Source organism: Clarias gariepinus, chromosome 13 (genome assembly GCF_024256425.1).
Source record: "Clarias gariepinus isolate MV-2021 ecotype Netherlands chromosome 13, CGAR_prim_01v2, whole genome shotgun sequence".
In the NCBI taxonomy this organism is placed as follows: Eukaryota; Metazoa; Chordata; class Actinopteri; order Siluriformes; family Clariidae; genus Clarias; species Clarias gariepinus.
The window spans coordinates 18,784,275-18,810,611 of NC_071112.1; the positions used below are offsets into that span (position 1 = coordinate 18,784,275).

At 37.6% G+C, this 26,337-nt stretch overlaps 3 protein-coding genes across 4 annotated transcripts in view; 1 reads left to right on the plus strand and 2 right to left on the minus strand.

The window, feature by feature from the left end:
• Positions 1-988: 988 nt before the first annotated feature.
• Positions 989-3,403, minus strand: LOC128535867 (NPC intracellular cholesterol transporter 2-like). The gene is made up of 5 exons (XM_053509943.1): positions 3,310-3,403; positions 2,858-2,971; positions 2,107-2,214; positions 1,521-1,693; positions 989-1,387 (listed from the first exon to the last, which is right to left on the minus strand). The coding sequence occupies exons 2-5, from the start codon at positions 2,943-2,945 to the stop codon at positions 1,301-1,303; spliced, it is 456 nt and encodes a 151-aa protein (XP_053365918.1). The 5' UTR covers positions 2,946-2,971; positions 3,310-3,403; the 3' UTR covers positions 989-1,300.
• A 1,191-nt stretch (positions 3,404-4,594) lies between these two features.
• isca2 (iron-sulfur cluster assembly 2) lies at positions 4,595-9,358 on the plus strand. The gene is made up of 4 exons (XM_053509369.1): positions 4,595-4,711; positions 5,918-6,071; positions 8,125-8,240; positions 8,844-9,358. The coding sequence occupies exons 1-4, from the start codon at positions 4,650-4,652 to the stop codon at positions 9,016-9,018; spliced, it is 507 nt and encodes a 168-aa protein (XP_053365344.1). The 5' UTR covers positions 4,595-4,649; the 3' UTR covers positions 9,019-9,358.
• A 2,445-nt stretch (positions 9,359-11,803) lies between these two features.
• Positions 11,804-26,337, minus strand: part of eml5 (EMAP like 5) — a 66,392-nt gene continuing 51,858 nt past the window's right edge. Inside the window, exons 27-44 of one of the 2 annotated variants that reach the window (XM_053510158.1) lie at positions 24,885-25,011; positions 22,556-22,570; positions 21,951-21,959; positions 21,656-21,734; positions 21,080-21,209; positions 20,877-20,975; positions 20,533-20,553; positions 19,428-19,601; positions 19,124-19,332; positions 18,589-18,746; positions 18,218-18,332; positions 17,031-17,219; positions 16,752-16,924; positions 16,017-16,179; positions 15,714-15,817; positions 15,170-15,323; positions 13,732-13,832; positions 11,804-13,420 (exon numbers count right to left, since the gene is read on the minus strand). In XM_053510158.1, coding sequence (XP_053366133.1) covers positions 13,384-13,420; positions 13,732-13,832; positions 15,170-15,323; positions 15,714-15,817; positions 16,017-16,179; positions 16,752-16,924; positions 17,031-17,219; positions 18,218-18,332; positions 18,589-18,746; positions 19,124-19,332; positions 19,428-19,601; positions 20,533-20,553; positions 20,877-20,975; positions 21,080-21,209; positions 21,656-21,734; positions 21,951-21,959; positions 22,556-22,570; positions 24,885-25,011 — 2,057 coding nt within the window. In that variant the 3' untranslated portion in view covers positions 11,804-13,383. Of the gene's footprint in view, positions 13,421-13,731; positions 13,833-15,169; positions 15,324-15,713; positions 15,818-16,016; positions 16,180-16,751; positions 16,925-17,030; positions 17,220-18,217; positions 18,333-18,588; positions 18,747-19,123; positions 19,333-19,427; positions 19,602-20,532; positions 20,554-20,876; positions 20,976-21,079; positions 21,210-21,655; positions 21,735-21,950; positions 21,960-22,555; positions 22,571-24,884; positions 25,012-26,337 lie in introns of those variants that run through there. The other variant, XM_053510157.1, reaches the window with a different exon arrangement.

The following is a 26,337-nucleotide window of genomic DNA, read 5'->3' on the forward strand; positions in this document are numbered from 1 at the left end:
AATATTTGAAATTAATTTTCCAATATGCTCAAGTTAGTTTTTCAGCTGCTCCTGTTGAGAAGTAACTACAGCAGACCATCCAATCCCCACAGCAACTTGGCACAGGTTTTTACACCGGATGCCCTTCCTGACACAACCCTTCCATTTTATCCAGGCTTGAAACAGGGACTGCATCCATTGGCCAGGAATGTCCCATCAATGACTACTTTGCATGCTTGTTCAGAACTGCAAGTGGAAAATAGAAAGTGAAGACCAAACTTAGGACTTCCAAGCATCTTCACAATAGCTAGTAATCACACTACAGTTCTGCCGAAACATCTTAAAAGCACCCTTGCCAATCCAAAACACCTTACTACAGTAGCTTGTTTTAGTTATGCTAAAACCAGAGATTGCTTTAACCTCTGTTGTGACCCAAACCAAACGCAAGCTTGTTCTAGTTAGGCTTTACCATTTTGTTATCACTAAATTGGACCTGAAAAGATTTTTTGAAAAAAAAAAAAAAAAAAAAAAAGCTAGTAAGTCTCTATGACACCTTATGATGGTCTGGAAAGTTCTGTCCAAAGTGAAGCATTGAGCCTGGTTTCTAAAATAAAACTATTGTTTAATTTGTCATATATGGCACTCCTTTACCCAGGGTGATGCAATATTCATTAGACTCATTTTTTTTATAAATATATTGTGTTAAACTCAAGTAACCATCTTCCTATGTTGCATTATAGTGAAGTTAAAAAAAAAAAAAAAAAAAAAAAAAAAAAAAAAAACACACCACAGGCATTTGCATCGAAAATGCTTTCTAGGAAAATTTTCATGGAGAAGCTGCCAATCAGGTTCACACTATTCAATGGCTTTAAATTTTAAAACAAAATCAGCCAGCAACCTCAAACTTGTGTTAAATTAGTGCTGGGGGTTTAAGGCAAAACATTGGACAAAGTGTGCAAAAGGTTGACCTGACAAAATCCTTGGTTAAAAAATAAACATTGCAGCATAGTAACAATAAAAAGGTTCTTTATTTCAGACATATCAAAATATGTGAGGTTAAATATTAAAAATTAGACACTGTGATAGAATCTTAATTACCACTGAATAGCCGCAATCTGAAAAATGCATTTCAACGTTCTTTTAATCATTACTTAAAACATTAACAGAATTACTTTAACCATAAAGCAGTAGATATTTTCTTGATGTTTAAAACAGGTGTTCATTAACAATTAGAAATTATAAAAAAGGTTATCATTTCTAAAAATTTATGGTCATTTAAAAAAAACAAACAAACAAAAAAAAAAAACACAAGAGTCAACCTTCAGCTGACAATCTGGACTGGAAACTTGATGCAGAAGAAGTCTTTACTGGAGTCATCTTCAAGTTCCCATTTCACAACCAGTCTAATCTGGAGGGGGTGATAAAGGAGAAGAGAAATCCAGGTTATTCATACATGCAAGGAACTAAGAGATCACATAACTGCTGCCTAAATTGTAGCTGTGTAGCACAAATAGTGGTAAAGGTAAGACAGTCCAACTTACTGAAGGGTACTCCGTTTTAACAGGAAGCTGATTGACATAACTGTAGGTTTTCTGATTCTGAATAGGGCACTGGATTCCAGACTTGCAGCCATCATCATTAGGGATTGAAAAGGGGACAGGGACGCCAGCAATCACGCCATGGACCACAGCTTTGCTCGTCTTACTGTCAGTTTCTGCAAATTAAATGTTTTTCCTCAAGCAAGACACTTTTTGCACTAAACCATCAACTCCATGCAGTTTAAAGAATAAAATGGGCTCAGTGAAGGTGCATCACTGTGCACAAATCAAGCTTCACTGCAGAACTCTACTGTGTGAATATGTACAATTCTCAGCACTTTACATTTTATATCCAATTATAGAAGCCCACAAACAAGACTAACACTTTAGTTCTATAACATTTGAGCCACCAGGCTGGGGGAAGGCCCACATGCGGGTGTGATAACAGTTTGTAGAACTACTGTACATAGTCCCTTAGTGCAAATTATACATCAGAATGTTTCAACAGCCTTAAGCAAATGTTTCCTTTAAGTGTTTATTAAAAAAAATATAATAAAAAAAGTGGAAAATCAGTGTAAAAGTTAATTACCACTGGCAAAGGTCACATTTACAGTGTAGGACTGTCCTTTGTGAAGCTGGCATGGCTGTTGTGGGCAGGGAACAACATTAACCTCACTTACTTTCCCAACATCTGAACCTGGATGAATTAAAAAAAAAAAAAAAGATAAAGTTAAGGAATTGTGAAATGATGCTCATCTGTCATTAAGTTAGTCATGCATCAAATATGCTTACAAACACTGCACATAGGAAATCACTAGCAATGTTTCTTGTACAGTTATAAGCATTTAGCACAAAATTTACAAAGCTTTAACAGCAAAATCTGCTAGGTGACAGACATGCATCTAAAACTTTGACATAAGGAAAATTAAAGATAAAAAAAATATATGTTACATTTAGTTTACTTCCTAATATTACAATATAGGGAAAAAACCCACACCTTCCCTTTTTAAAATACAGATTATGAATTTGGTGAGTCATTAACCTGATGGGAGGAAATAAAAAAACTGCACTGAAATTTCATAAAAGCAGCCAGACTGAGGGATCTGCTGCTTATTCATGTACATAAGCAGTGTGTTAGAGGAAGACACATAGCAGCATTAGGACTCTATCACCAATTCATGTCAGAACATTGTATTGCCTTAATTTGAGAAGGTTTTTATAAAAGTGAAAATAGTCATACTGTTACAGAAAGTCATGCCTCAGCAAAGCAAGCAAAAAAAAGTTTAGTACGTTATATTAAAAGGAGACAACTCCATAGACAACGCAGTTAACTTACTTACCACAATCTACGAAGTTCACCTTCTCTGCGTGCGAGAGTCCCAGCAGCAGCAGAGGCAGGAAGGCGACACACACAACACGGAAATCCATCACACAGGTGAGCTCGCTGACGTTACCTGTCAGGAAGAAAACACAAGAATGTCTCCTCTTTTCACCAACTCCCCAAAATGAACTCCGACCTAAACTTAGATCTGCAAACAGCAGCGTATCATTAAATCACGTGATCACATCCCAACTACAAACTACAATCAGATTTTACCGAGTTTCACAGTCCTACTAAATCCTACTAAAAACCACCCAAACACACAGAACAGATAATTTAACTGCAACTAAACATAACTTTTACCATTCCCCTCACTCATTAACTAACTAAACTCAAAGAAAAGACGAATAACACAAAAACGCCAGTCAACAACAGATTAACAACAGTCGTGTTAATAATCAACAAACTTACAAATACGCGTATACCAGCAGTCCTAGTCACTCCTAGTTCCCTAATCACAAGACCACGCTGGGGCCATTTATACGCACATACGTGACGTGTCGAGCGCGTGATTAGTTTGACAGCGCTCTCAGCCAATAACTGACGTCTCTATCGAACGCTCTGACCAATAGAACTGCTGTTTTTGAGAACAAAAAAAAGCAGACCTGTTCCGCCTCCCTGCCAGATATTCTACAATTACGATTTAGAACTGAATTATAAAAACAAGCTATATTCAGTCAATAGTCAAAAATTATTTTAATTAAAATATTTTTTTTTACTACTTTATGAGGTACTCGTGTATTTTCCCTGTTGCCTATAAGCTTTGATTTTGTTTAAACACTTTAAACTTTTTGTGTTTTTAAAAACCTGGCAACTAGTGATGGCTAGATCAAGCATCATTAAGGTGTGTCGAGGAAGTGTTCCCTAGCCAACAGTTTCACCAAATCATTTAAGTTTCATTTAAGAGCTTAACGTGTCTTCAATCCTATCACAGACAACACTATTAATATGGACATGTAGCTACACGTAATATTTCATACATTGCTGTCACTCACCAGTTTTCTTTTTTATTTCTTTCTTATGGCCACACAGCTGTTTAATCCCAGTCCTGTAAATTCTCATCACATTGTGTGTGTAGAAAAAGCTTTTATTAGTAGACTATACCTATGATTTCTACTTTCTTTTTTTTTCTGTACTAAGCATTTAATTGACCTCCATTCATTTCTTTCTAATCAGTTGTTTGCACGGTCACCTTCGATTTCTGCCTTGGGTCTGTGTGCATGGAGTTTGCATGTTCTCCCCATGTTTGGTGGGTTTCATCTTATTTGGTTTCCTTGAAATGTCTAATGCTAGATTTTAATAATTTCAATAATTTCAGTAATCTTTGTTGTTTTTTTACCCTTCTATTGATACACTATATAAAATACTTGCTTACAGCTGTATGGGATATTACTTGCAGTTACAAAGACCAATACAAAGGAAATTATTGTGCACATAACCATTATCTCAGAATCTGGAAAATCTCTGACTGCACTTTAGCAAATACTTACAATAATCAAATAATCTTATTGGGAGATATTACTTCAAAACTTTGCTAAATAGTGCTCTTTCTTGATGGCTGTATAGCAACTGTCTATAGAGTCATGGTATTAGGGCCGCACCACATGCTGATTGATTATGTCATTTGTGATGTCATTGTCACGTCAGATTCCGTGACCCTAGACCCGCCCCTTTTGCTAGACACAGGAACTTCGGATTCATGTGTAATAATATTACTACTGGCAACCCCGGGTGTCGTTGTGTTATGGAAGATGTCACTCACTAGAGCTCTGGTTACAAGCGCATTCAAAACAAGACCGTGGAAAATCATAAAGTAGGTTGCTGACAAAAAACGAATTGACCTGGTATAAAACTGCAGACTAAAGAGCTGTGGTCTGCTCAAGTTTTTTAATGTTTACGCGTGTGTGTGTGTGTGTGTGTGTGGTCATTCACCTCTGCCGTTAGCTAGGCTCGCGCACCGCTGCTAATAGATGCTAGTTAAAATTAGCATCCATTAGCAGCGTCAAGGGCAGAACCTTCAGTTATATTACGCAAATGCAAGAATTAGAATTAAATTACATGTTTGTTTTCTACATAATCTGAGAGTTCAATAGTGCACGTGCGTTAGTCGGTCAAAACATAGTATTGCTGCTGAAACAAGTGTCTCAACTAGTTGAAAAAATGAACTTTAAGATAGGATCTTATAACACCATTTCTCATAATACTTAATTCTTCTTATCTCCCCAGCCATGCTTCATTTTTTTTGTATGTATGCATATATGCATACAAATTTATATCTTTATCAGATAAAAAGAAACAAATTTTCTAAATGCAATTTCAAGCCCTTTCATGTAGTGTCCGTTATTTTAGTTATTACAAATCTTTCAAAGATCTTAACTGTCATTTAACTGAAGCCAGTTTAGATTTCACATGAAAAGACAAAAACCTGAAAAAGTGCATCATTCTGAAATGCAATGATATTGCATAATGAATTTGACATGGTTATGGACACAACAGAACTTTTTGGTTTTTAAGCTTTTACCAGAAACCAATTCAAGCGACAATTTGACAGGTCATATGCTTCAACCAGCATTCGCCATTTTTAGTATCAATACTCAAAGAAATCTGAATAATTTTTATTTAAAATTATTTTATAAAAACAGGACCGGGACGGTATGGTCATTTTTCGGGGCACATACAAAACAGCTGAAGTTAGCAACTTAAAATTTTTATTAAGCAAAATTGGTCACTTCCATGTTGGATAAACTTCAGAAGTAGCTTTTTTGACTTTTTACACGTTTTCTGTGTTGCATTAAAAAAATAATAAAATCATTAAAATATTAATAATACTGTGCTTTGGTATTTTTGTTTGACATGTGAGGCATCTCTCACAAAGAACTGTGTGTTTATTTATTAAAAAATTACTTTTAATGTAAGTTGTACAAAACATTCTTCCAGACTCCCCACGGCTCAACTATTCATAAGGACGCTCATCAGATTACTGCACTGTTGACTAACAGCTCCTGGTTTTGTCTTGCAGTGTGTCTTCAGCAAGACTGAGAGCTTTGCAGACATGTCATGAGTCCCCCCTTGTCTCCTCCACACTGTGTTATAGCAGCAGCTCATCGCAGGGACAGCAGCTCTTCTCCAGTCCCACTGACCATAAAGTACATCTTAGTGATGCATGTGTCAAGGTTTGTAAGTCCTCAAACCCTATTATAATATACAGTACACTAATCGGGCAAAAAAAGTGAATAAAGTTACATACTAATATTACATTGGACTACCTTTTGCTTTGATTACGGCACACAGTCGCTGTGGAATCGTATCAACAGGCTTCTGCATTTAGCCAGAGTCGCATTAATTTCTGTTCGAGATCTTGTATTGATGATGGGAGAGTCGGGCCGTTGCGTAAAGCCTTCTTCTGCATCTTTCAAAGATTCTTAGTGTGGTTTAGATCTGGACTCTGTGGTGGCCAATTCATGTGTGATAATGATGTCTCATCCTCCCTGAACCACTGTTTCACAGTTTGAGCCTGATGAATCCCTGCATCTTGGAATGTGACATCAAGGAAGAAAAATTAATTGATGGAAAAACTCACTCGATCAGTACATTCAGGTCATCAGCTGGCCTAATTTTTTTTGTGCACATATTGTTGTTGAACCTAGACCTGACCGACTGAAACTACTCCAGGTCATAACACACATGACCCAACAGGATTGTACAGCAGACACTAGGTGTTGGGTGTAAAAAGAAAAGAGGGAATTGTTAAGTTTTAAGATTAATTAAAAGAAAAAGAATTATTGCTTTTTTCCACTGCGCCTCAATACGCTTACCGGCTGAGCCTGAACAACCAGTTAAGGTAAAAAAAACAAACGCATGCATGATGTCTGAAGATCTCTGTTTATCATCAGCAAAGTAAACGTATTTAATGTTTTGGCCAGGTGCCCTGTATCATGTACGTCCTGTACATCAAAAGAGCCAGTTAACATGTAAGTCACAGAGAGGCCCGGAGACAGACAGACATGATAGGACACACATTTGCATTTCAATTTAAACGAAATGGTTTCAGCAGACACAAGCTATTTAAATAGATATTTGCCTGGATACAGGACATCTCCGATCACAGTCGTTCAAAAACCATATTTCTTTCTTAAAGATGGTGGCTCACTAGTATACTCTCAGCTTTTAATAATGTGTTTTTTTTTTAACTACATTTTAGTATTTTTCAGTAAGCTCTTTAGTTGTTTTCTTTGCTTAATGCAGGGCAATAATTCAACCCTTCTGAAACAGAGTAACATCTTTGCCACGACCACAGGACATGTCTTCTGATGTGGCTGTTTAAGAAATGATACGCTAGTGGTGAATATATATATTATATTTTTGGCTGGGCAGTGTAGTAGCATTAAAGTGTGGCTTTGTATAACTTTTTATTTCATAAATATCTGCTAGGTCGTCTATAGAAATTTAAGGTGTGTCACAGAAAAATAACTACAAATAAATGTTTGTGAATCCTTTCACAAGATCAGCCAAAAGGTGAAGTGAATAAATTATTGGACTTCCGGTAAATCCTGTACGTTTCTCTTTTATGTTTCCACTTATTCTGCTTTAGCTCATCTCCATTAATTTCCTGGACCTGAAATTTGAATCCCTAATAGCGTTAAAAGGAAAGCTAGTGCACTAGGGAGGACGATCACTTTTTCCACACAACAAGTAGTGCATTTGATTAGGGTTAGAGAGGGATTTGGGATTCAGCCGTGTGTTAGAAGATAGTTAGCTTTGTAGATCGTTTTAGGCGTAAATAAAACTACACATATGCAATTCAGAACAGCTTCAAAGCAATTTGTAAAAAGAAAATTGTTGCTGAAGATGACATAACATTATCCGTTGTGTGTTTTTACTGACAGTGCTTCTGTCACAATTTGAATATGGGTTTTGCCAGGCCATTGCTCACTCCTTAGTACTGTACTAGCCTCCTTTCATACATGCTGCGACTTACAGTTAATGTAATTTAAAGACTATTAGTAGTGAAATGTCCCAGTGCTGGTTCAGTCTTTTATTACCACTCATGGAATGTCTCTTGTCCAATTGGAAAGTCTACACCTTAGGCACATCTTAATTTTTATCTATTGTGTTGGTGTACAGAGGCCAAATTCAAAAAGTGTCTCTGTCCTGTGTACTCATGTATGCGACTGTATGTTAAAAGGCCTAGTAGAATCTTTACTATTAAACATGTTTTGTGCGCAGAGGCTGAGTGAAATCATGCAGAAGGGAGAATATCTGAGGATACAGGTGGAGGGTGGAGGCTGCTCTGGGTTCCAGTACAAGTTTTCTGTGGACATGGTCAAAAATGATGACGACAGGTAACAGATTCAGGCAGAAACTCTCAGCCGATTATTCAGTTTTTGTTGAGAATATGAGCTTGACAAGGGTTTTGATACAAAAAGCAGCGTTTAAAGGAATACTTCATGCACTGTGACATTTTCAATTTTGTTCTTGCCTGTTGCACATGTCAGGTCTGCTCCATAATAAAAGCTATAATTGCCACATAAACTGATACATAAACAGGAAATGTGTTTGCTTAAAACTCTAGTACTCGATACCTTTGCCTGGAGCGCTGATGTTATTTATTTACGGAGTTAAACTGCATTAATCAGATTTTTCCTTCGGAGATTTGCTAGAATTGCACATGCACTGCTTTATAGTTTTAATAGGATGTTTTATCAATTATTGACAATTCCCTTGTTATGCATAAAGTGCATATTTTGGCAGAGTGTTTACTTGTCTAATTAAGCATGTTTTAGTATTGTAAACTGGATTTTGACCTGCAGAAGGAAAAATGCTTAGATCACTGGTCTTGGATTGCACAACAGTCAGTCGATAGATATTTCAGTAATCAATCGAACAGGTAAGGATTGAATTCAGCCTTTCTCTGTGTCTGAGTCTGTGTTTCCGCACTCCCGCAGGGTTTTTGAACAGGACGGTGTGGCCGTGATTGTAGACGAAGACAGTATGGAGTTTGTAAAAGGAGCAACGATCGACTTCAGTCAGGAGCTCATCCGCTCCTCCTTCCAGGTGCTCAGGAACCCGCAGGCAGAACATGGCTGCTCTTGTGGCAGCTCTTTCTCTGTCAAAGCCTGAAACATATTTGTGCACCATAGACATGTACAGCAGTGTCTTTCAGTCCCAGTTCCTCATTTTTTGGTCTTGATCTTGTGCTAGAGGAAGTTAGAGGAGCCAAATCAGGTTTTTATAGCACACGTGGAGTTGAGAACAAGAAGTGTTTTTTGTTTATGTTTATGCACACGCAAACACAGCAATAGAACCAAAGCAGTTTGAAAAGTTGCTGTATTACAGTATGATTTGAAGCTGTAGTCATTTAATATGCCTGGACTGTTTTTGAGCTCACGAAAATATCTTTGCATGCAGGTTGTACATACAGATTGTAAATAGGATATAATAAAATAAATATATTACCTGATGCAGTTTTCAAAATTGTTTTACATTTACACTACATTTCGAAAAGTTCATTCATTGTGGTGAAACGGTGGCGTGGTTAGCACTGTGGCTTTGTATCTCCAGGGTCGGGGGTTTGATTCCCATCTTCGTGCCTGTGTGTTTGGAGTTTGCATGTTCTTCTCCTTTGCATACTCCGGTTCCCTTCCACGTTCCAAAAACATTTGTGCTAATTGGTGTTTCCAAAGATGTGAGTGCAGGATAAGCAGTACAGCGAAAGAATGAGATTCATAGAGTTTATTCATTGTTATTTACAGTTAGTATGTACTCCAAGCTCTGTGTACGTGTGCACTTAAATAATAGTCAGTGTACTGTAACTGTAGTGTAACCGATGTTAATAGCTGCCTCTCCAGTTTATTCAAAATTTAATAGTCTATCTTAGGGAACTTGAGGCACAGGGTGATGGGACATCCTAGATGACGTGCCCACACATTGTAGGACACAGGTATACACCCAGTCATACAATCTGCAGTCAGTTGAAAATACATGTCCTTAGACTGTAGGGATTAATTGTAGGGAGTAATATAATAATTATTTTCACTGGAAAGACATATCTTAATGACTGTTAAATTCTGAGTCAATAATTTCCGCTTCACCCTCAGCGATAATCCCCACATTCAAGCTATAAATACAGTGGGGCAAAAAAGTATTTAGTCAGCCACCAATTGTGCACGCTCTCCCATTTAAAAAGATGAAGGAGGCCTGTAATTTTCATCATAGGTATACCTCAACTACGAGAGACAAAATGAGAAAATAAAATCCAGAAAATCACATTGTAGGATTTTAAAAAACTTTATTTGCAAATTATGGTGGAAAATAAGTATTTGGTCACCTACTGGACAAACAAGCAAGATTTCTGGCTCTCACAGACCTGTAACTTCTTCTTTAAGAGACTCCACTGTCCTTCACTCATTACCTGTATTAATGGCATCTGTTATCGGTATAAAAGTCATCTGTCCACAACCTCAAACAGTCACACTCCAAACTTCACTATGGCCAAGACCAAAGAGCTGTCAAAGGACACCAGAAACAAAATTATAGACCTGCACCAGGCAAAGAAGACTGAATCTGCAATAGGTAAGCAGCTTGGTGTGAAGAAACCAACTGTGGGAGCAATTATTAGAAAATGGAAGACATAAAAGACCACTGATAATTTCCCTCAATCTGGGGCTCAATGCATGATCTCTGGGGCTCAAGGCATGAAACTTTGTGGCTGGGTCTTTTAGCATGACAATAATCCTGAACACACCGCTCGGGGGACAAAGGAGTGGCTTTGTAAGAAGCATTTTGAGGTCCTGGAGTGGCCTAGCCAGTCTACAAATCTCAACCCCATAAAAAATCTTTGGAGGGAGTTAAAAGTCTGTGTTGCCCAGCGACAGCCCAAAAACATGATTTACATGATGATGAGGTGATTTGCATGGAGAAATGGGCCAAAATACCAGCAACAGTGTGTGAAAACCTTGTGAAGACTTCCAGAAAACGTTTGACCTCTGTCATTGCCAACAAAGGGTATATAACAAAGTATTGAGATGAAATTTTGTTATTGACCAAATACTTATTTTCCACCATAATTTGCAAATAAATTATTTAAAAATCCTACAATGTGATTTTCTGGATTTATTTTGTCTCTCATAGTTGAGGTATACCTATGATGAAAATTACAGGCCTCTCTCATTTTTGTAAGTGGGAGAACTTGCACAATTAGTGGCTGACTAAATACTTTTTTGCCCCACTGTAATTTGTCAGTTAAGACATCAATAGGTTCTTAGATCCAGACATCACCTGTACCATCTCACAGTAGGCTGAGATCAATATACAGATCTTTTAACATGTTCCTGATTAAATTAGTTATTAGCAAAACGTTTGGATTCTACAGAACATCCTGAACTTAGTCATGTTTAGCTATTTTCATTTCTCTGATTAGATCACAGTTACTGCAGCCCTGTTAACACCTCTGTGCTTTGTTTCATTGTTAGAGAGTTTAATCCTTCCAGGTATTCCTGGTCAGTTGATTAGTGTTATCTAATTTCCCTTTAAATGTTGTTTATACACAGCCTGGCCAAAAAAAGTTGTAGGTTTAGAAGGATCAAAGGATTGGTCTAAATCAAGCAAATAAAAATTCAAATGGATAATAAAATGATCGGAGATCACTTGAAGGCTTGTGGACGATCTCAGGTAATTAATGTTAATGCAGTTAACAAATTGTGATAAAGTTGTTCTGGCTGGATAAGAAATTATTTGCACAAATACAATGGCCACTATATTGTGTTCCATAATCAAAACTTAATATTACAAAATATTGTATGATTTTTGTTTCTGACCAGGCAGTATAATATGAATACTATATATGAAAAAAAAAATCAATCGCATTCGTTATACACTAATTTTTTTTAATCAAATTTGACCTTTTAAGAAAAAAATTCACAAAAATATACAAAAGAATGCCTTTACAATTGATATTTACATCAATATCAGAAAATCAAAATATGCACTGAACACATCTTGCACTATTTATCAGTATGACAACAAATGAAATAGAAAACATTTTGCATGATGTAATCTCCATTTAAGCACTGTCGCCAGGGTCCGGGTTCGATTCCCGGCCAGGCTCGAGTCCCGTCTCTGTGTGCATGGAGTTTGCATGTTCTCTCCGTGCTTGGTGGGTTCCCTCCATGTACTCCGGTTTCCTCCCACAGTCCAAAGACCTGCAGGTCAGGCTAACTGGCATTCCTAAATTGCCAGTGTGTGAATGAGTGTGTGTATAGTATGTGTGTGTGCCCTACGATGGATTGGCACACTGTCCAGGGTGTACCCCACCTTGTGCCCTAGGCCTCATGGGATAGGCTCCAGGCCCCCGCAACCCTGAATACAGGATAAAGCGGTATAGAAGATGAGTGAGTGAGTAAGTAATCTCAATTTACTTTTATGTTTTTCTTGAGTTGAAACTTTCCAGTTCAGTGATATTCACTCTGTTCATGGAAGAAACAATATCTTCTTTCCTAAACATGATATATATATGACCTAAAAAAGCTTTAGCAGCACAATGAATGATTTTATATGATGCAACACAGCATCAACACCCACACACACATACTCCCTTCTCATTTTTTTTTTTTCATAGACTGGATAAGAAACTTTCTTTCAAAGTTTGTTCTCAGATACAAGATACAAAACCTACGATTCTTACCTACAGGCTCACACACAGGAACACACATTTGCACACAAAAATCATGGTTACTGCTCAAGCTAAAGACGCTACAGTTAGGAATGCCACCTACATGTGCAGGGAGGATCTGAGGTCTGATGAGTGAATAACGTAACAACATTCAGGGATGACAGTAAAGACCACTGGAGAACCACAGTGAGCAGGTCAAGTATACAGTGCATAGTATGCTTTGGCATGGTGACATCCAAGAAGATAACAGCTGTTACGTTCAGGGAGAAGGCCACGAGAGTTCTGATCGTTAATGAAAAGATTTCGGACTGAAGAATGCGCGTGTCAAGACATGAAAAGCACTTAAAAACAAGTGAGTGTGATAATTTAGTAAAAACAAGACTTTCAAACCAAGGGGTCCGACATGTCTTAAAAAGACTGCTTTAAGGCTAATCCTGCTTTGCTTGCTACACGTTTAAGTCATTTGATTGGAAGGAACTTTCACACATGTTAAGGAACAATGACACAGACATAGCACAAATAAAAAACAAAACAAAAACAAGACATTCAATCTTCAATCCTGGGCCATTGGAAAACACAGGGTAGGGGATACATACAGTATATTTCAGACAATGAGATTAGAGAATTTCACTCTCTTATTCAGCATCAATCAGACTGAGAAGACAACACAGCGTAGTTCAGGCAGATGTAAAGTGGGACTGGAGGCTTGTTCAGATACATGCACCTGGATACAAAACACCCATCAAGAGCAACCATCCTGGTGCTCACTCGCTCCTCTGCACTTTTCTCTGGGCATTACAGCGGCACTAAGTGTGTTAGTGAGGAGCATGGACACACCTCCATACAAACAAACTGTATAAGAAACAAATAACAGGACATGTTAGAAATGCAATCCTTACAAACCAATACATCTTCACATGGTCCTATAAGATCAGCAGGTGTGTCAGGTGTTTAAACAACCAAAACACACACTGGCTATTGAAGAGATTCTGAATCTAATATTCATTTCTAATCTGACCTCAGTCTACAACAAAGGGTGTCTGATCATCACGAGACTTTGACCTCTTGGCCAAACAGGCAGAAGTGAAATGTCTGCAGCCAACAGGAATTGCAACCACAAGAGGAATCATAACCACAAAAAACATATTGATGACTCAAAGTACCTTCTATCGTCTCCTCCAGCACTGATGACAAACCGGTCCCCGCTGGTAAAGCGGATGTTGGTCACATGGGCTGAGTGGCCTAGAAAGCGCTTATGTTTGGCCTGAGGAAAAACGATTGTCCTGTTAACAGTTGTCCTTTTCACACGTTCAGAAATGTGTATTGTGTGTAGAATGATCATGCGGAGTGCTATAGAAGTCTGAACATCTGAAATACCCTGCACAAGTGATAAGACAATCAGGAATACTTGGGAGTTAGACTAAACTAAACAAAGGTCATGTGTGGATCATGATTATAACATTAAACACCAGGGAAGTACTGAATTTTAATATTTCTCTATTCTTGTGGGTTACTTCCACATTTTATCTAGGCTACTTGTTGCTTAATTAATTTACATCACAACCACAATCCTAACCACTACATTCAGTCCACTATTTTTCTGGACTAACGTTGAGAACAATTTAAATTAATTCACTGATCAGTAGTGGTGTAGCACGACAATCATTTTACAAGAAAATCTAACAAGCACTGCCATTGAATTTGGTTACTGAAACAGCTCCAGCCCCAGATTTAGATTTTTTTTTTTAATGTATGAATGAACAAATTGACAGCAAAATTAGATAACTATATTTTTAAATAAAGCAAGAATTATGATTTTTTAATCACAAAAAGCACAAGGGTCAAAATTAAAATTGTGTTAAAAAGCAGAAATGCCAAAATATTTCGTTTTTATCAAAGTGAATTTTGTATGATTTTTCACAAAGCTAGAACATATTTTTGATTTTGATATTGAAGTATGCAAGTTAGTATCAAGAATATGTTAATTAAGTTTTAGAAAAAAATATAGCAAACTCATGTTTTGATTGTGGAATTAGTGGCAACAAATTTGATCAAAGAAAAAAAGTTTTGTTACACATATCTTAATTATAAGATTGTTGATCATGATCATTATTAGCAATACAATGTTCATTTACAACATATTCAGACATTTCCTTTTACAAGGAGCTCCCTGTCATAGTACAAGTATACACTGTATAATATATAATAGCGAATGTATTTACCACAGTGTTTTCACCACAGTTCTTGCACTATAGCATCCTACATGGTTTTAATAGGTATATAACATGGTGTTTAATCAATATCCAAATTGCATAATAAGGTATTTTACAGGACATAGACATTAAGCAACTCCCACCTGTTATTTATTACTCGTGGCAATGGCAGTGACAGTTTTTTCTTGGATTAAACATTCCAAAAGCCATTGAACACATTAAAACCACTCATGGAAGGCACTGTGTAGCACAAGAAGTATTTTTGCTTTACTGATTATTTGACAGAAAGAAGTAATGCCATTGGCTGGTTCTGTTGTCAAACTGTTTACATAAACATACATCTTTTTTTTTTTTTTTTTTTTTTTGTTTTTACAAAGGGTAAACTTACAAATTTCTCTGGACATGGAAAGTCGAACAGCTTGACCATCCCAAAGTCATCGCCCGTGACCACGTTGAGGCCGGAATGGGAAACACAAGCGCATGTTACATCAGCTTTATCTGTGTTGCGGGACCAGATTCCCACCACCTCATCCCCCAGAACACTGCACACAGACAGGAAAATAGAAACAGTGGCAAATGTTACTGTGGGAAAATCCTTACAATCATTATGTGGACAATCATCACACCTGTGGGTGAAATATTAGAAAAAAGTCTCAACTGACTTGACATGCAAAATTACAATAATTCCAGACCAGGCTTTCCAAAGGGATTATACTGTAGCAGAGGGGAAGAGACATGATGTAATTCTGCGTCTGGATTGTTCAACCGGTGTGCAACTCTGCTCTTTGATCAACACTGCGAGTGTCTGGATGCTGTGTGAATACTAGAACACTCTGCAGAAAGCCTGAATAAGTCCATGTTCTAAATTAACCTGAAGCAGCAGCTGTTTGTTAACTGAAATGCGAGCACCAAGACAGCGTTCAGTGAGTTACCTTGTCCAGGTGGCCCAGGTGATTCTGTCTATGACTGCCTGCTCTGTGACCTGCTTTCCGGAAGGCACTTCATAAACCAGCCGTTTATATGCACCAGTGGACAACTACAGGGAGCAACACGGGAAAATTAATATACTGTAAGGAAGTGCTGTTCCTCTGCAGCATAATGAATTATAAAAGGAAGCCAAATGAGATATCCAAGAATGTGAGTAGGGAATATAATAAAAAAAAATGTTGAAGAAAGACTGCAGATATCATATCAAATCATCCAAGAAGATTTAACACACACGCATACGGGTGTACCTGTATATAACAGCTATCAGCAGAAAAGTCCATCTGAATGACAAAGCTCAGGATGTCTCTGCAGCAGTTAATGCGGATTAGCTGGGGTCCCAAGGTCAGGTCGTAGAAATCTACAGCATTCTCACTTGATCCAACAGCAAGGTAGCATGAATCTGGACTGAACCTGTTGAGGGACATGGGATGCAATGAGGACAATTTAGTTTACAAGGTACAAAAGCACACAAAAAGTACCTCATTGCAATTATCCATCCATCCATCAGTGAGCCTGGAGCCTTACCAAGGAACTTAGTGCACAAGCACATACACACTCACACACCCAGTTCCATAGTATGGGCAATTTGTATCCGCCAGTCAGCCAGAGGTCCCGAAGGAAACCCATCACATGCACATAGACCCCTCAAGGTGTGAGACAGTGCTGACCACGAAGCCCCATAACCACTGGGTATGGAAAACTGGTATGGGAGGCCTTAAAGGCATCTTTCAGAATTCTATTTGTTTTTTATTGCTTTTATTATTATAATTTTTCCCCAGCAGATCACCTCGTGTTCTTCCCGCCACAATACGATTTGTACTTGTTCTGATTGCTGATGAAAGGAATTAAAGCTGAACAAACCTGTTTCACTGTTGTCTCATGTAGACAATTCACATCATTTACAACAGAAAGAACAGTTTAAATAATGTCCAGTTTTTCAAGTTTCAAATGTTACTACTGTCTTAAAGCAGCTCAAGTCTAACCTGATATCCTGGATGGCAGTGCGACGATCTCTCTTTTTGCCCCAGATTTTCAGCGATGTTACAAGGAGAATGATGAACTCCCCGTTCTTCATGCCGATCGCTACCATGTCACCCTCAGGACTATAGCTGACAGTGCGTGCAGGATGGCCAAGGTTCACCTTATTCAGCATCTTCTGTTTTGTTTTTTTTGGACAGAAGAGAAGTTTAGCACAATTAGCGCTGTATTGATGACACGTGTGAGTAAGGGAGTGTGCACATGTGACTTTCTAAAGCTGTTACCCTCTCAGGAATGTCCCAGAGGCGTACTGTGCCATCCTCTGCGGCAGACAGAAAGACGTCTCGTGTAGGATGAGCTCCTAGTCCCCAGATAGGGCCGTCCATGTGGCCATTCACCAGAATGTTACAGGCTGCATTCTTCTCCCCTACCTCAATGATCTCTGCGTTCCGTGTGCCCACAAGGATCTTCCCCTAAACAAGACAACAGAGTGACAAATTATTAAGGAAGTGAAACTGCAGAAAATCAAGAAACATTCTGGAATGGAAGTCATCAGCAGACAGAAAGACAAGTCCTTTGTCCTTTGAGTCATTCGGCTTTTTCGACACTTCTCTATAGGGGCGTGTGCATGTGGACTAGGAGTTCTAGGCTTAAAAGTCCTTCGTTAGCTTCATGGTCTGTTTCACTACACTCAGTGTTACATATTAAACCCTTATTCATAGACTCAGTCAGTTGCATAGTTTGAATGAAGATAGATAGAGAGATAGATAGATAGATAGATAGATAGATAGATAGATAGATAGATAGATAGACCTTTACGCCGTTCCACAATAACTACTATCTGCGCACCGTCACATTGTCATGAATACAATTGTACATCAAGACTGCACTACATTTCACTTACAAATATTATGAGTTTATGCCTATTATTATTATTTTTATTAATTAAGACTTATAAGCTTTAATTCTATTATTTTTATACACCTTGTATCTTTCTGTTTTTAGCACCGCACTAGTATCTTTAAGTCAGTTCTTACGTTACCCTGTGTGCTTGTTCAAAAACACTCATATCATACTTAAGGCCTGTGAAACAACTACCAGGTCAGAACTCTCTAACAGGAATGCAACAGAACTGGATATAAAATGCCATACTTTTTAAATCCACTGACACTTGCTATGAAATTGCACACTCAGATCTCTCTGGTTGAACACAGAACTCTACTCCAATCATAACTGAGGCGGTTGCTACACAAATTGTCAACACAAGCTTTGTTACTAATAAAATGATAATAATAGATGAATATTGGCTGATACTATATAAACTACAAAACAAATCGGTTTGGTACGTATTTTATTTTTGGGGTTGGCAGTGATGTAATTTACTCCAATTGTAAGAGAAAAAAAGCGAATGAGAAAAATAAGGTCTTCCCACAAACAACACTTCTGTAGCGCACTTCATACTCTGTAGTACCTTTCCTCTACAGACAGAGCGCACACAGTCGATGATCTGACCGGTCTCCAACCTAAAAGCCCTGCAGCGCTTCAGCTCCTGATCCCACAGTTTCAGCGCACCACCTTCTTTAGACCTGTAGGTGGCAGACAAGCACACACACACACACAGGTTTCATAACCAGGCATATTTTAGGGCTGTTCTGTTAGATGCAATCTTGTCCATGAAAGCATTATATTTAAAAAAAAAAAAAAAAAATCAAAAAGTACAAATCTAACATAAGAAATAATAAAGTCTGGAAGCCACAATTTTAACACTCATGCTCTTTATGAGCACCCAAATGCTGTGAAAAGGTTTTAGGTGTGAAGTGCAAAAAAAGGAAGGTGACTCACGGCCGCTCCTTGCCGCCTGTGACGATGAGGCCATCTCGGAGCGTTGTGTACATGGTGAAGACAGGACCAGTGTGTGCCTTGGCAACAATTCGTACTAGAATGTGTTCCTTCCATACACACACATCTCCACTAATGGTACCTGTAAATGTCAAGTTATTCTGAAAAGAAAACAAATCTGCACTAATCTAGTGACCTCTAAGCAGAAAGAACAGTAACAACCAAGGCAATTTACATTTCGTTAATTTCCTGGCAATTTCAGCCACGTACACAACATTATTTTCTATCGTTAATCAATGCTACAGTACATTGTGACATTTTCTACACAACATTCTAGTGTAGTCCATCTTCAGTAAAATAATACATTTCTAGTACATTTATTCTAGTTCATCAACTCAGCGACACTTTATTAGCACAGTAATACAGAAAAACACAGTATTTATCACCATAATGTCAATTTGTGTCTCTTTCACAAGCTTTCTTTTCACAGTGCTGCAGATAATAATGCCCATGTGGACGTATGAAGAAATATACTTACAGCTCCGAATGCCACAGAGAGCATGGTCTGCATGCGGGCGTCTTCTATAGAGCTAAGCACTCCTTTCTTGCTGAGTAGAGCTCGGCCTGCGAGTGTCCAGAAGCGCACATGCTTTATGCCCACGGACACAAACTGAGTGTCGGAGTCTGGCCGAAACTCGGCCACAAAGATCCGCTGTGTGTGGCCAGAGCGACTGGCAACCTTGGCACCTTAGGACGGATAAAAGTATGAATGATTGTACTGTAGTGTGAAGACTAAGAGAATGGAGCAGAACAGAAAGAATCAGCATAGGCATGCTATACACCTTCTTGCCACTTCCAGATGGTGATGGTGTGCTCAGGGTCCAGGCCGACAGAGAGGAGCAGCTTGCCAGTGGCACTGAAGCTGACTGAGCAGATGCCCCGAGAGTGATAGCTGCGCAAAACAGACAGCGTCTGTTTGTTTATGGCATCCCACACATGAATGGAAGGAGCTGTGGCTAAAGGGTAAGTAAAAATTTTGATTTAGGACTTCAGTCTATATCATCTAATTACCTGGAAGATATTGTACTACTTGTACTTACACAAACAACACTGTCCTATTTGTACTATGTCATTTCTAAACAACATATTTTACTTAACTATCAAGTCCTATTATAATAGAGTATATGTAACGTGCACATATGTTACTGATATTACATTAATTTTTGTAGTTATAAACATTAGTTTTCTGTCCAAATACTGTACACTTTCTTATAATTAAACCCACAGAGTAAACGTTAAACATTTGAAGGTAAAAATGTCTTTCTCCATGTCAGTGTAAATAAAACTTGGATATTAACTGGCTCTAGCTGCCTGTGTTGTGTACTCCTCCTGAATGGTGATTGCAAAATGTTCATCCCTGCTTAGAAATGAAACGTTTTTTTTTTTTAACACTATGAATAAAACATAACAACGGTGCAACTGAGTTGATGTGATTAACTTACTTTCAACTTACTTTAACTTTCACTTACTTTTACTTGCCAGATATAATGTTATATGACATATGATACATTGATAATGATTATGTACATCTTAACCTTAAAAGTTTCAATCAATATGGATTTTGAAAAAAATATGTAAAGACAGTCAGTAGAGGGCAGAGTACTGAAGGAAATTAGCACCAATCCACCCCTGCAACAGATAAATAATCTGCCTTATCATGCCTCACAACACCAAGAAATCTAGTTTAATAGTCTAACCCTAGATATTTCCATATCACCCTTTAAGTATCTTTAAACTGCATAATAAATTGATACTGGCTATGAATTTATTAACAGAAAGCATGGTGATGGTGCATGGCGACAGTTTCACAGCTTTACTTTGCAGGGCCAAACATAACTGCAGCACTGCCTAACTGGAGCTTTACAAACAGTGAATAAAATTCCTTACCTGACATATCACCAGCATCACCTGCAAAAAAAAGTGGTTAAAAACATATGTAATAATCCAACCAGATATAAACCTTACAGGCAGACACAAAATGAATGTTCTCTAATTTTACCAAGTAATACCTAATATGTCATTATAGTTAGAAACACTGACTCGTCCAACAACATCTAAAACAATCAGACTGTATTAAAAATTCAGGCAAAATAATTTAGAACCATTCTTGAATCAGCAAAATGAGGCAGAGAGACTCATGTGTCATTGATACTGTATGTGAACAATCCGGGGTAATATCAGTGACGTTATCCTGTTATCCTGGAAAATAAAGGACAGTCTCACAAACATACCTACTTGGCCCGTTGCCACAACGTTGGGGAACTTGGGGTGTTGATTAATGGTGAGGCACAAAATGTCATCACTGTGTTCCATATAGAAACTCTGGCATGCTAAAGGAAACACACACACACACACACACACAGCACATCCTGCATTGCATTTTCAAATCCCTTAACTTGTTTTTACTCGCTTTGACCTCTCGTAAAAAACATACCCGTTGTTAAGTTTAGGACAATTCCAACTGAAGCCGTGTGGTAGATGATATCCGCCCCCTCATTTAGGTAATGCACGTTGTTCCGGCAGTCGTTGCCCCGGTAACCAAACACCAGTTCTAGCACCAGGTCCTGCATTAAGAGTCAAATACGGGTTAGAGTCAGAGGTCGTCTCCATGGAAATGCCAGAGAGGTTAAAAGAGTCCACTTGCAGGATGGGAAAGGACAGGCGGAGAATAACCGTACTGCAATTGAATTAGTGAAGGTTAACAAGATGAGTGAGACTAATGCCTCTTATTCCAGGCTGTGTATCTGGGTACCACATCTCACGCATCAAACAGGCTATACAGTATAATCATGTCTGCAAATCTTTCAAATATTATTAATGGAAAACTTTTTGAAAAAAAAAAAAAAAGAAGAGCTACAATATAACCACAAGACCTTAACTAATATTCATTTCTAATAGAATAATTCTGTGATTAAGATTGTTATTTGATTTCTGTTTATTTCTTCAGATACTCCAGCCACCCTTTACACATTTATATATTGCAAATTATGTTGCTTTACATGTCATTTACCTCAATGGGCCTTTTCTTCTTGCCCACATTGTTGGTTTGGAGTTTCTCTGGTACTGGTAAAGCCCTGCTTACTGGGGGTCTGTGCCCAAATCAAGCACAAACACAAATAATTGAATGTAGGACTATCAGATTGCAATTCTAACCTTTTAAAACATGGATGTACCAGGCGACAATATCTGGCATATCCTCATTAAGTTTACACGTCACATTATCATGTTAGGATGTCTAATTTCAAATATCATAAGAATTAAGAATGATCATGTGAATCATTCAGAGTGAGATGATCTAGACTTACCTTGAGCCTCTTCATGAAAGCATTGATGGAGAAAAGGAATAGGTTAGAAACCACTGTCTCGTATTTAGCCCTCAGGCATAAACACTAGATTTAAAGGACGAATCATTGGGAAACTGAGAACACAATACACAACAAAGGGCCCAAGCACCTACAAATATAATGTAATTTTCTTAGTGACAACAGTGATTATGTAAAGCCAACAGCATGTGGTCTGAAAGACAACGGCTAAGAGCTGGCAAAGCAAGTGGCAAAACATATCCTGAAATGATTTATTTATACTTATGCAGCATGTGAAGCAAGTCTGTGATTAGGGCCGAAGCACACAAAGTCTTACTTAGACTGAATTGGAAGTGAAATATAGTCAACGTACCAGAAGAAGGACAGCCAACACTGAACAATACAGTGTCATCTACATATTTACCTGCAGAACTAATCTCTTGATGCTAAACTATCTAAACCAAGTTAGCTGCGTGCACTTATTTTGGTGAAAAAGGAAATCGAAATTGTAAAAATAAAAATATATCTATACATTTATAAATTTTCATAATAATCACAGAGCACAACTGAAACATTTTTTTCTTACAGCAGCACTTAATTCTTCTTACCTGACTACCCCCTGCCTTCATGCGGTGACAGGAAAGAGTGCAAAGTAGAGACACACACGGAAGTAAGGATGAGAGGAAGAGAAAGACACCAGGATGCTCAATTACTCAAGACAAAGTGCTACCCATGAAACACAACTCAATGGCAAAAACATCCTTCAATAAAAAGCAATAAAAAAACTAATCAATCCTCTGACATTTCATCTACTTTCAGTATTTAACAGATAAGAGGTGATGTTGAAATACAAGCTGTTATCAGTCAGCTATCAAAAATGACAAGATTTATATCTGAAAAAACAGGATTTTTCTTTTTACAAACCAGTGCTGCTGGTTAATATACTTAAGTGGAGAATAGTGTGAAGTAAAACCCTGTGTTACGTCATCTCTTAGGGGCTTTCCCACATTCACAAACTTGATCTATAACGAGTGCAGAATCTCAGGCTTGTTTATCAGTTTATCAGGTATGTTCTTCTTTATAATGCATCATAGTATCCAATATTATATCAACTTCCTTGTTTAGTGTAGATGTTGAAATTTTTCTGCTTTCTTGTAAAGACCTTTCATAAAATTGTGGAATAAAAGTAAAATGGATAAATCCCACCCTGCTCACTAACCAACTAAATAGTATGTTTTATTATATACGATCATCTACATGTGGTGATGTTTCTTATGGAAGTGTGCAGCAGGTTCATAGTTTCTGTAGTCACAGGTATCCAAAACAACAGGTGAGAAATCATAGGAGAGTTAGTCTTTCATAGTAAATTGTGACATGCATTAGGTATTTCATAGGTAACTAATGTAAATTTGTAGACAGTCTGTAACTGTTCAACATGTTTAGCATGTCTTGAAGCAGACTCATATGTACATCATACCATTTCATAGATAATGTGTAGTCAATTCGCAGGTGATTAATGCATGTAATATAACAGAGTCAAGCGGCCCAAGTACCTGGGAAGAATTCGGGATCATTCGGCACACTCCAATGTTAAGGAATGTGGGAAAGCCAACTTAATTAGATAAATCTATGTCTATTGGATTCGTAATGTATAACTGTAGGACTAAGAGATTTCTTCATGTCAGTTACTGTACACTAATCCAGATACAGTATAATACTTGTCTTCACATGTGGTTTGATATTCTCTCATAAATTACATAAACCCAGTGGTGGACTTTCTGCATGAGCTAATTATATAAGTGTCCAAAGGACATAGCACATTATTAATTAAAATAACTAAAAACATCTAAACATAAATAGCAGTCATTTTGTACACAGGACCTGAAGTATATAAATACTTCAGAATTACATTTAGACCCTTTATAAAATCAGATAAAACAGAAATCAGAACACACTGGAGTCATTACATTACACTGCGTTCCCATCGTTATTGACTAACTGATTCCGTCCCTGGAATTTTTTCCAAACAACTTCAACAAATCAACTAACAATTAACTAATTTGTTCTGTCAGTGGAAAGTTCAAGAACAAAAAGATCTTCATAAATCTGTACTGAAATAAAGTTTTTGGGACTAAAACATTTAAACAGGCACATATGGCAAAATTCTATACATATCATTACTCTCGTACCAGCCCTGTACCATGTACAATTATCAGTCATTCATGCGGCAGCACTGCCAAGCAAAAATATTATGCCTTCTGTTAACTTTTATATTAACTATTAGAATGGGAAAATAGGATCTCAGTGGCTCAGACTGTGGCACATTTGTCTGTGCCAGACGGGTTGGTATGAGTATTTCAGAAACTGCTGCTCTCCTAGGATTTTCATACACAACAATATCTAGAGTTTATTGTGAGAAAAAAAAAATCAGTGAGCAGAGTGGGTGGAAAAGCCTTGCTGGTAAGAGAGGTTAGAGGAAAACCGAGCCAGACTGGTTCAAGCAAACCGGAAGTCTACAGTAACTCAAAAACTGTATGTTTTACAACTATGGTAGGCAGGATGCACTTTAACCGACCACATTGGTTTCTACTCCTTCAGCCAAGAACTGGAGTCTGAGGCATATTCTGCACAAAAACCTAGAAGACTGGAAACACTGCTTGGTCTGGGAATTGCAGTGCTGCCACATGACTGATAAGACTGATAATAGACTAGATAATTACATAAAAAGCAGTGGTACAGGTGTCCTGTTAAAGTGACTGGTGAAGGGTATAGAGCAATAAATGTAGTAAAGTCAATAATTGATTTAAGACAGTGTTGACTTGGACAAGTTATATATAATACTATATGAAACATATTTGACGTTTTGACAGTAGGGTTTTATAAGGACGTTTCCATTAGTAACTGCAACTGAAAAGTGCTTCTTTTTCGCTGACATACCTTTCATCTGCTGATGGCTCTTTTTGCTGCAAATGGGGCTTGACACCTGCCATGGGTCTCATATTGGTAGATAAGGCCTTGATTACATAGTTGATCTCATTCTCTCGAGTCACATCGCTATCGTACCCTGCAAGGAGTGAACGACAGAGAGCAGAATATGAGATGACCCTCAGGCACATCCAGCACTCCCGACCGGCGTCTTTTAACAGAAAGTTAATTTAATGGTTCGAAATGTAAAATGATGAGCTTAGAATGTCAATTAGTTATATGATTATCTTTGGAGCATTCCGTATGAAATGCTTAAAGCGATAAACGACATTTTCAGACTTTTACTAATTTTGTCAAATTATTATTCTATGACACAGGGGTTGTCTACAACAAAATTAAATTAAAAGAATGTATAAATAATCTTTTTTTGTGAAGCTGCTTTGAGACAATGACCATTTTTAAAAGCGCTATATAAATAAAGTTGAATTAAATTGAATTTATTTAAAAAGATTTAAATATCTGCACTTTGAGCAAAACATGACATGTACAGGTAGGTGCTAGATTTTCGAGCATACGCAGACATGATGATGCAATTTTCACACGATCAGTAAAGTGAAGACACTTTCTGCTCAACACAATGCCCTGTGTGACTGGTTTAAATAGATCTTTAGAGAATGTTAAAGAAAAGAAAAAGATGCTTATACAGTGGAACCTTGGATTGCGAATAACTTGGTCTGAAAGCGTTCTGCAAGATGAGCAGAATTTTAAAATAAATTTTAACATATTAAACGAGCGAGATCTTAATATACGAGTACTGTAGTACACATGCGCTTTGTCTGCCGAGCGTCACATGATCACAACTGAGGCAATAATTCTTCTCTCTTCCATGCCGTGGGATTGTGGTTAATCTCCCATGCTCAGTCTCAGTGTGTGTATGTCACTTCTATAGTCAACATCTGTGTGCGTCTGTACTGTTTACTAAAACATTCTGACCAATAATTTTTTTAATTTTGTGTCCAAGTGTAGTGACTGTCCTTTAGTAACTGTACTGCAACAATGACCGTTGTGAAGGGGAAAAAAAAGTAAAACAACTGTAGCAGTTCGGGAAATTAATCTGTTTAAAATAGTGATTCCTTTAATGTGTGTGTGAGTGTGTGTGTGTCCTGCTTCTGTTCTCGTGTAACACCAGTCACGATTCTTTTTAAAGATAAACCACAGGTTAATTTGTTTTATTTTTATTTTATATTTTATATAAATCATCTTTAAATGAATATTTTTGAGTTGTGGAACGAATCGTCTGAGTTTCCATTATTACTTATGGGGAAATTCAATTGATATACAGTACAGTAGTGTAATATACAAGCATGCTTCTGGAACAAATTACGCTAGTAATCCTAGGTTTAACTGTTACTGCTATTGGAGTCACTCCAGCAGTAACTACAGGTACGCATTGCTTAATGTCCAC

Bases quoted from the DNA above. Each gene is read 5' to 3' on its own strand.
- LOC128535867 (XM_053509943.1), bottom strand. From the start codon at position 2,945: ATGGATTTCCGTGTTGTGTGTGTCGCCTTCCTGCCTCTGCTGCTGCTG. The intron at 2,215-2,857 runs GTAAGTAAGTTA...TAATTCATCCAG, and splicing joins GGTGAACTTCGTAGATTGTG to GTTCAGATGTTGGGAAAGTA. The intron at 1,694-2,106 runs GTAATTAACTTT...TTTAATTTGCAG, and splicing joins AAATGTGACCTTTGCCAGTG to AAACTGACAGTAAGACGAGC.
- isca2 (XM_053509369.1), top strand. From the start codon at position 4,650: ATGTCACTCACTAGAGCTCTGGTTACAAGCGCATTCAAAACAAGACCG. The intron at 6,072-8,124 runs GTTTGTAAGTCC...TTTTGTGCGCAG, and splicing joins TTAGTGATGCATGTGTCAAG to AGGCTGAGTGAAATCATGCA. The intron at 8,241-8,843 runs GTAACAGATTCA...GCACTCCCGCAG, and splicing joins GTCAAAAATGATGACGACAG to GGTTTTTGAACAGGACGGTG.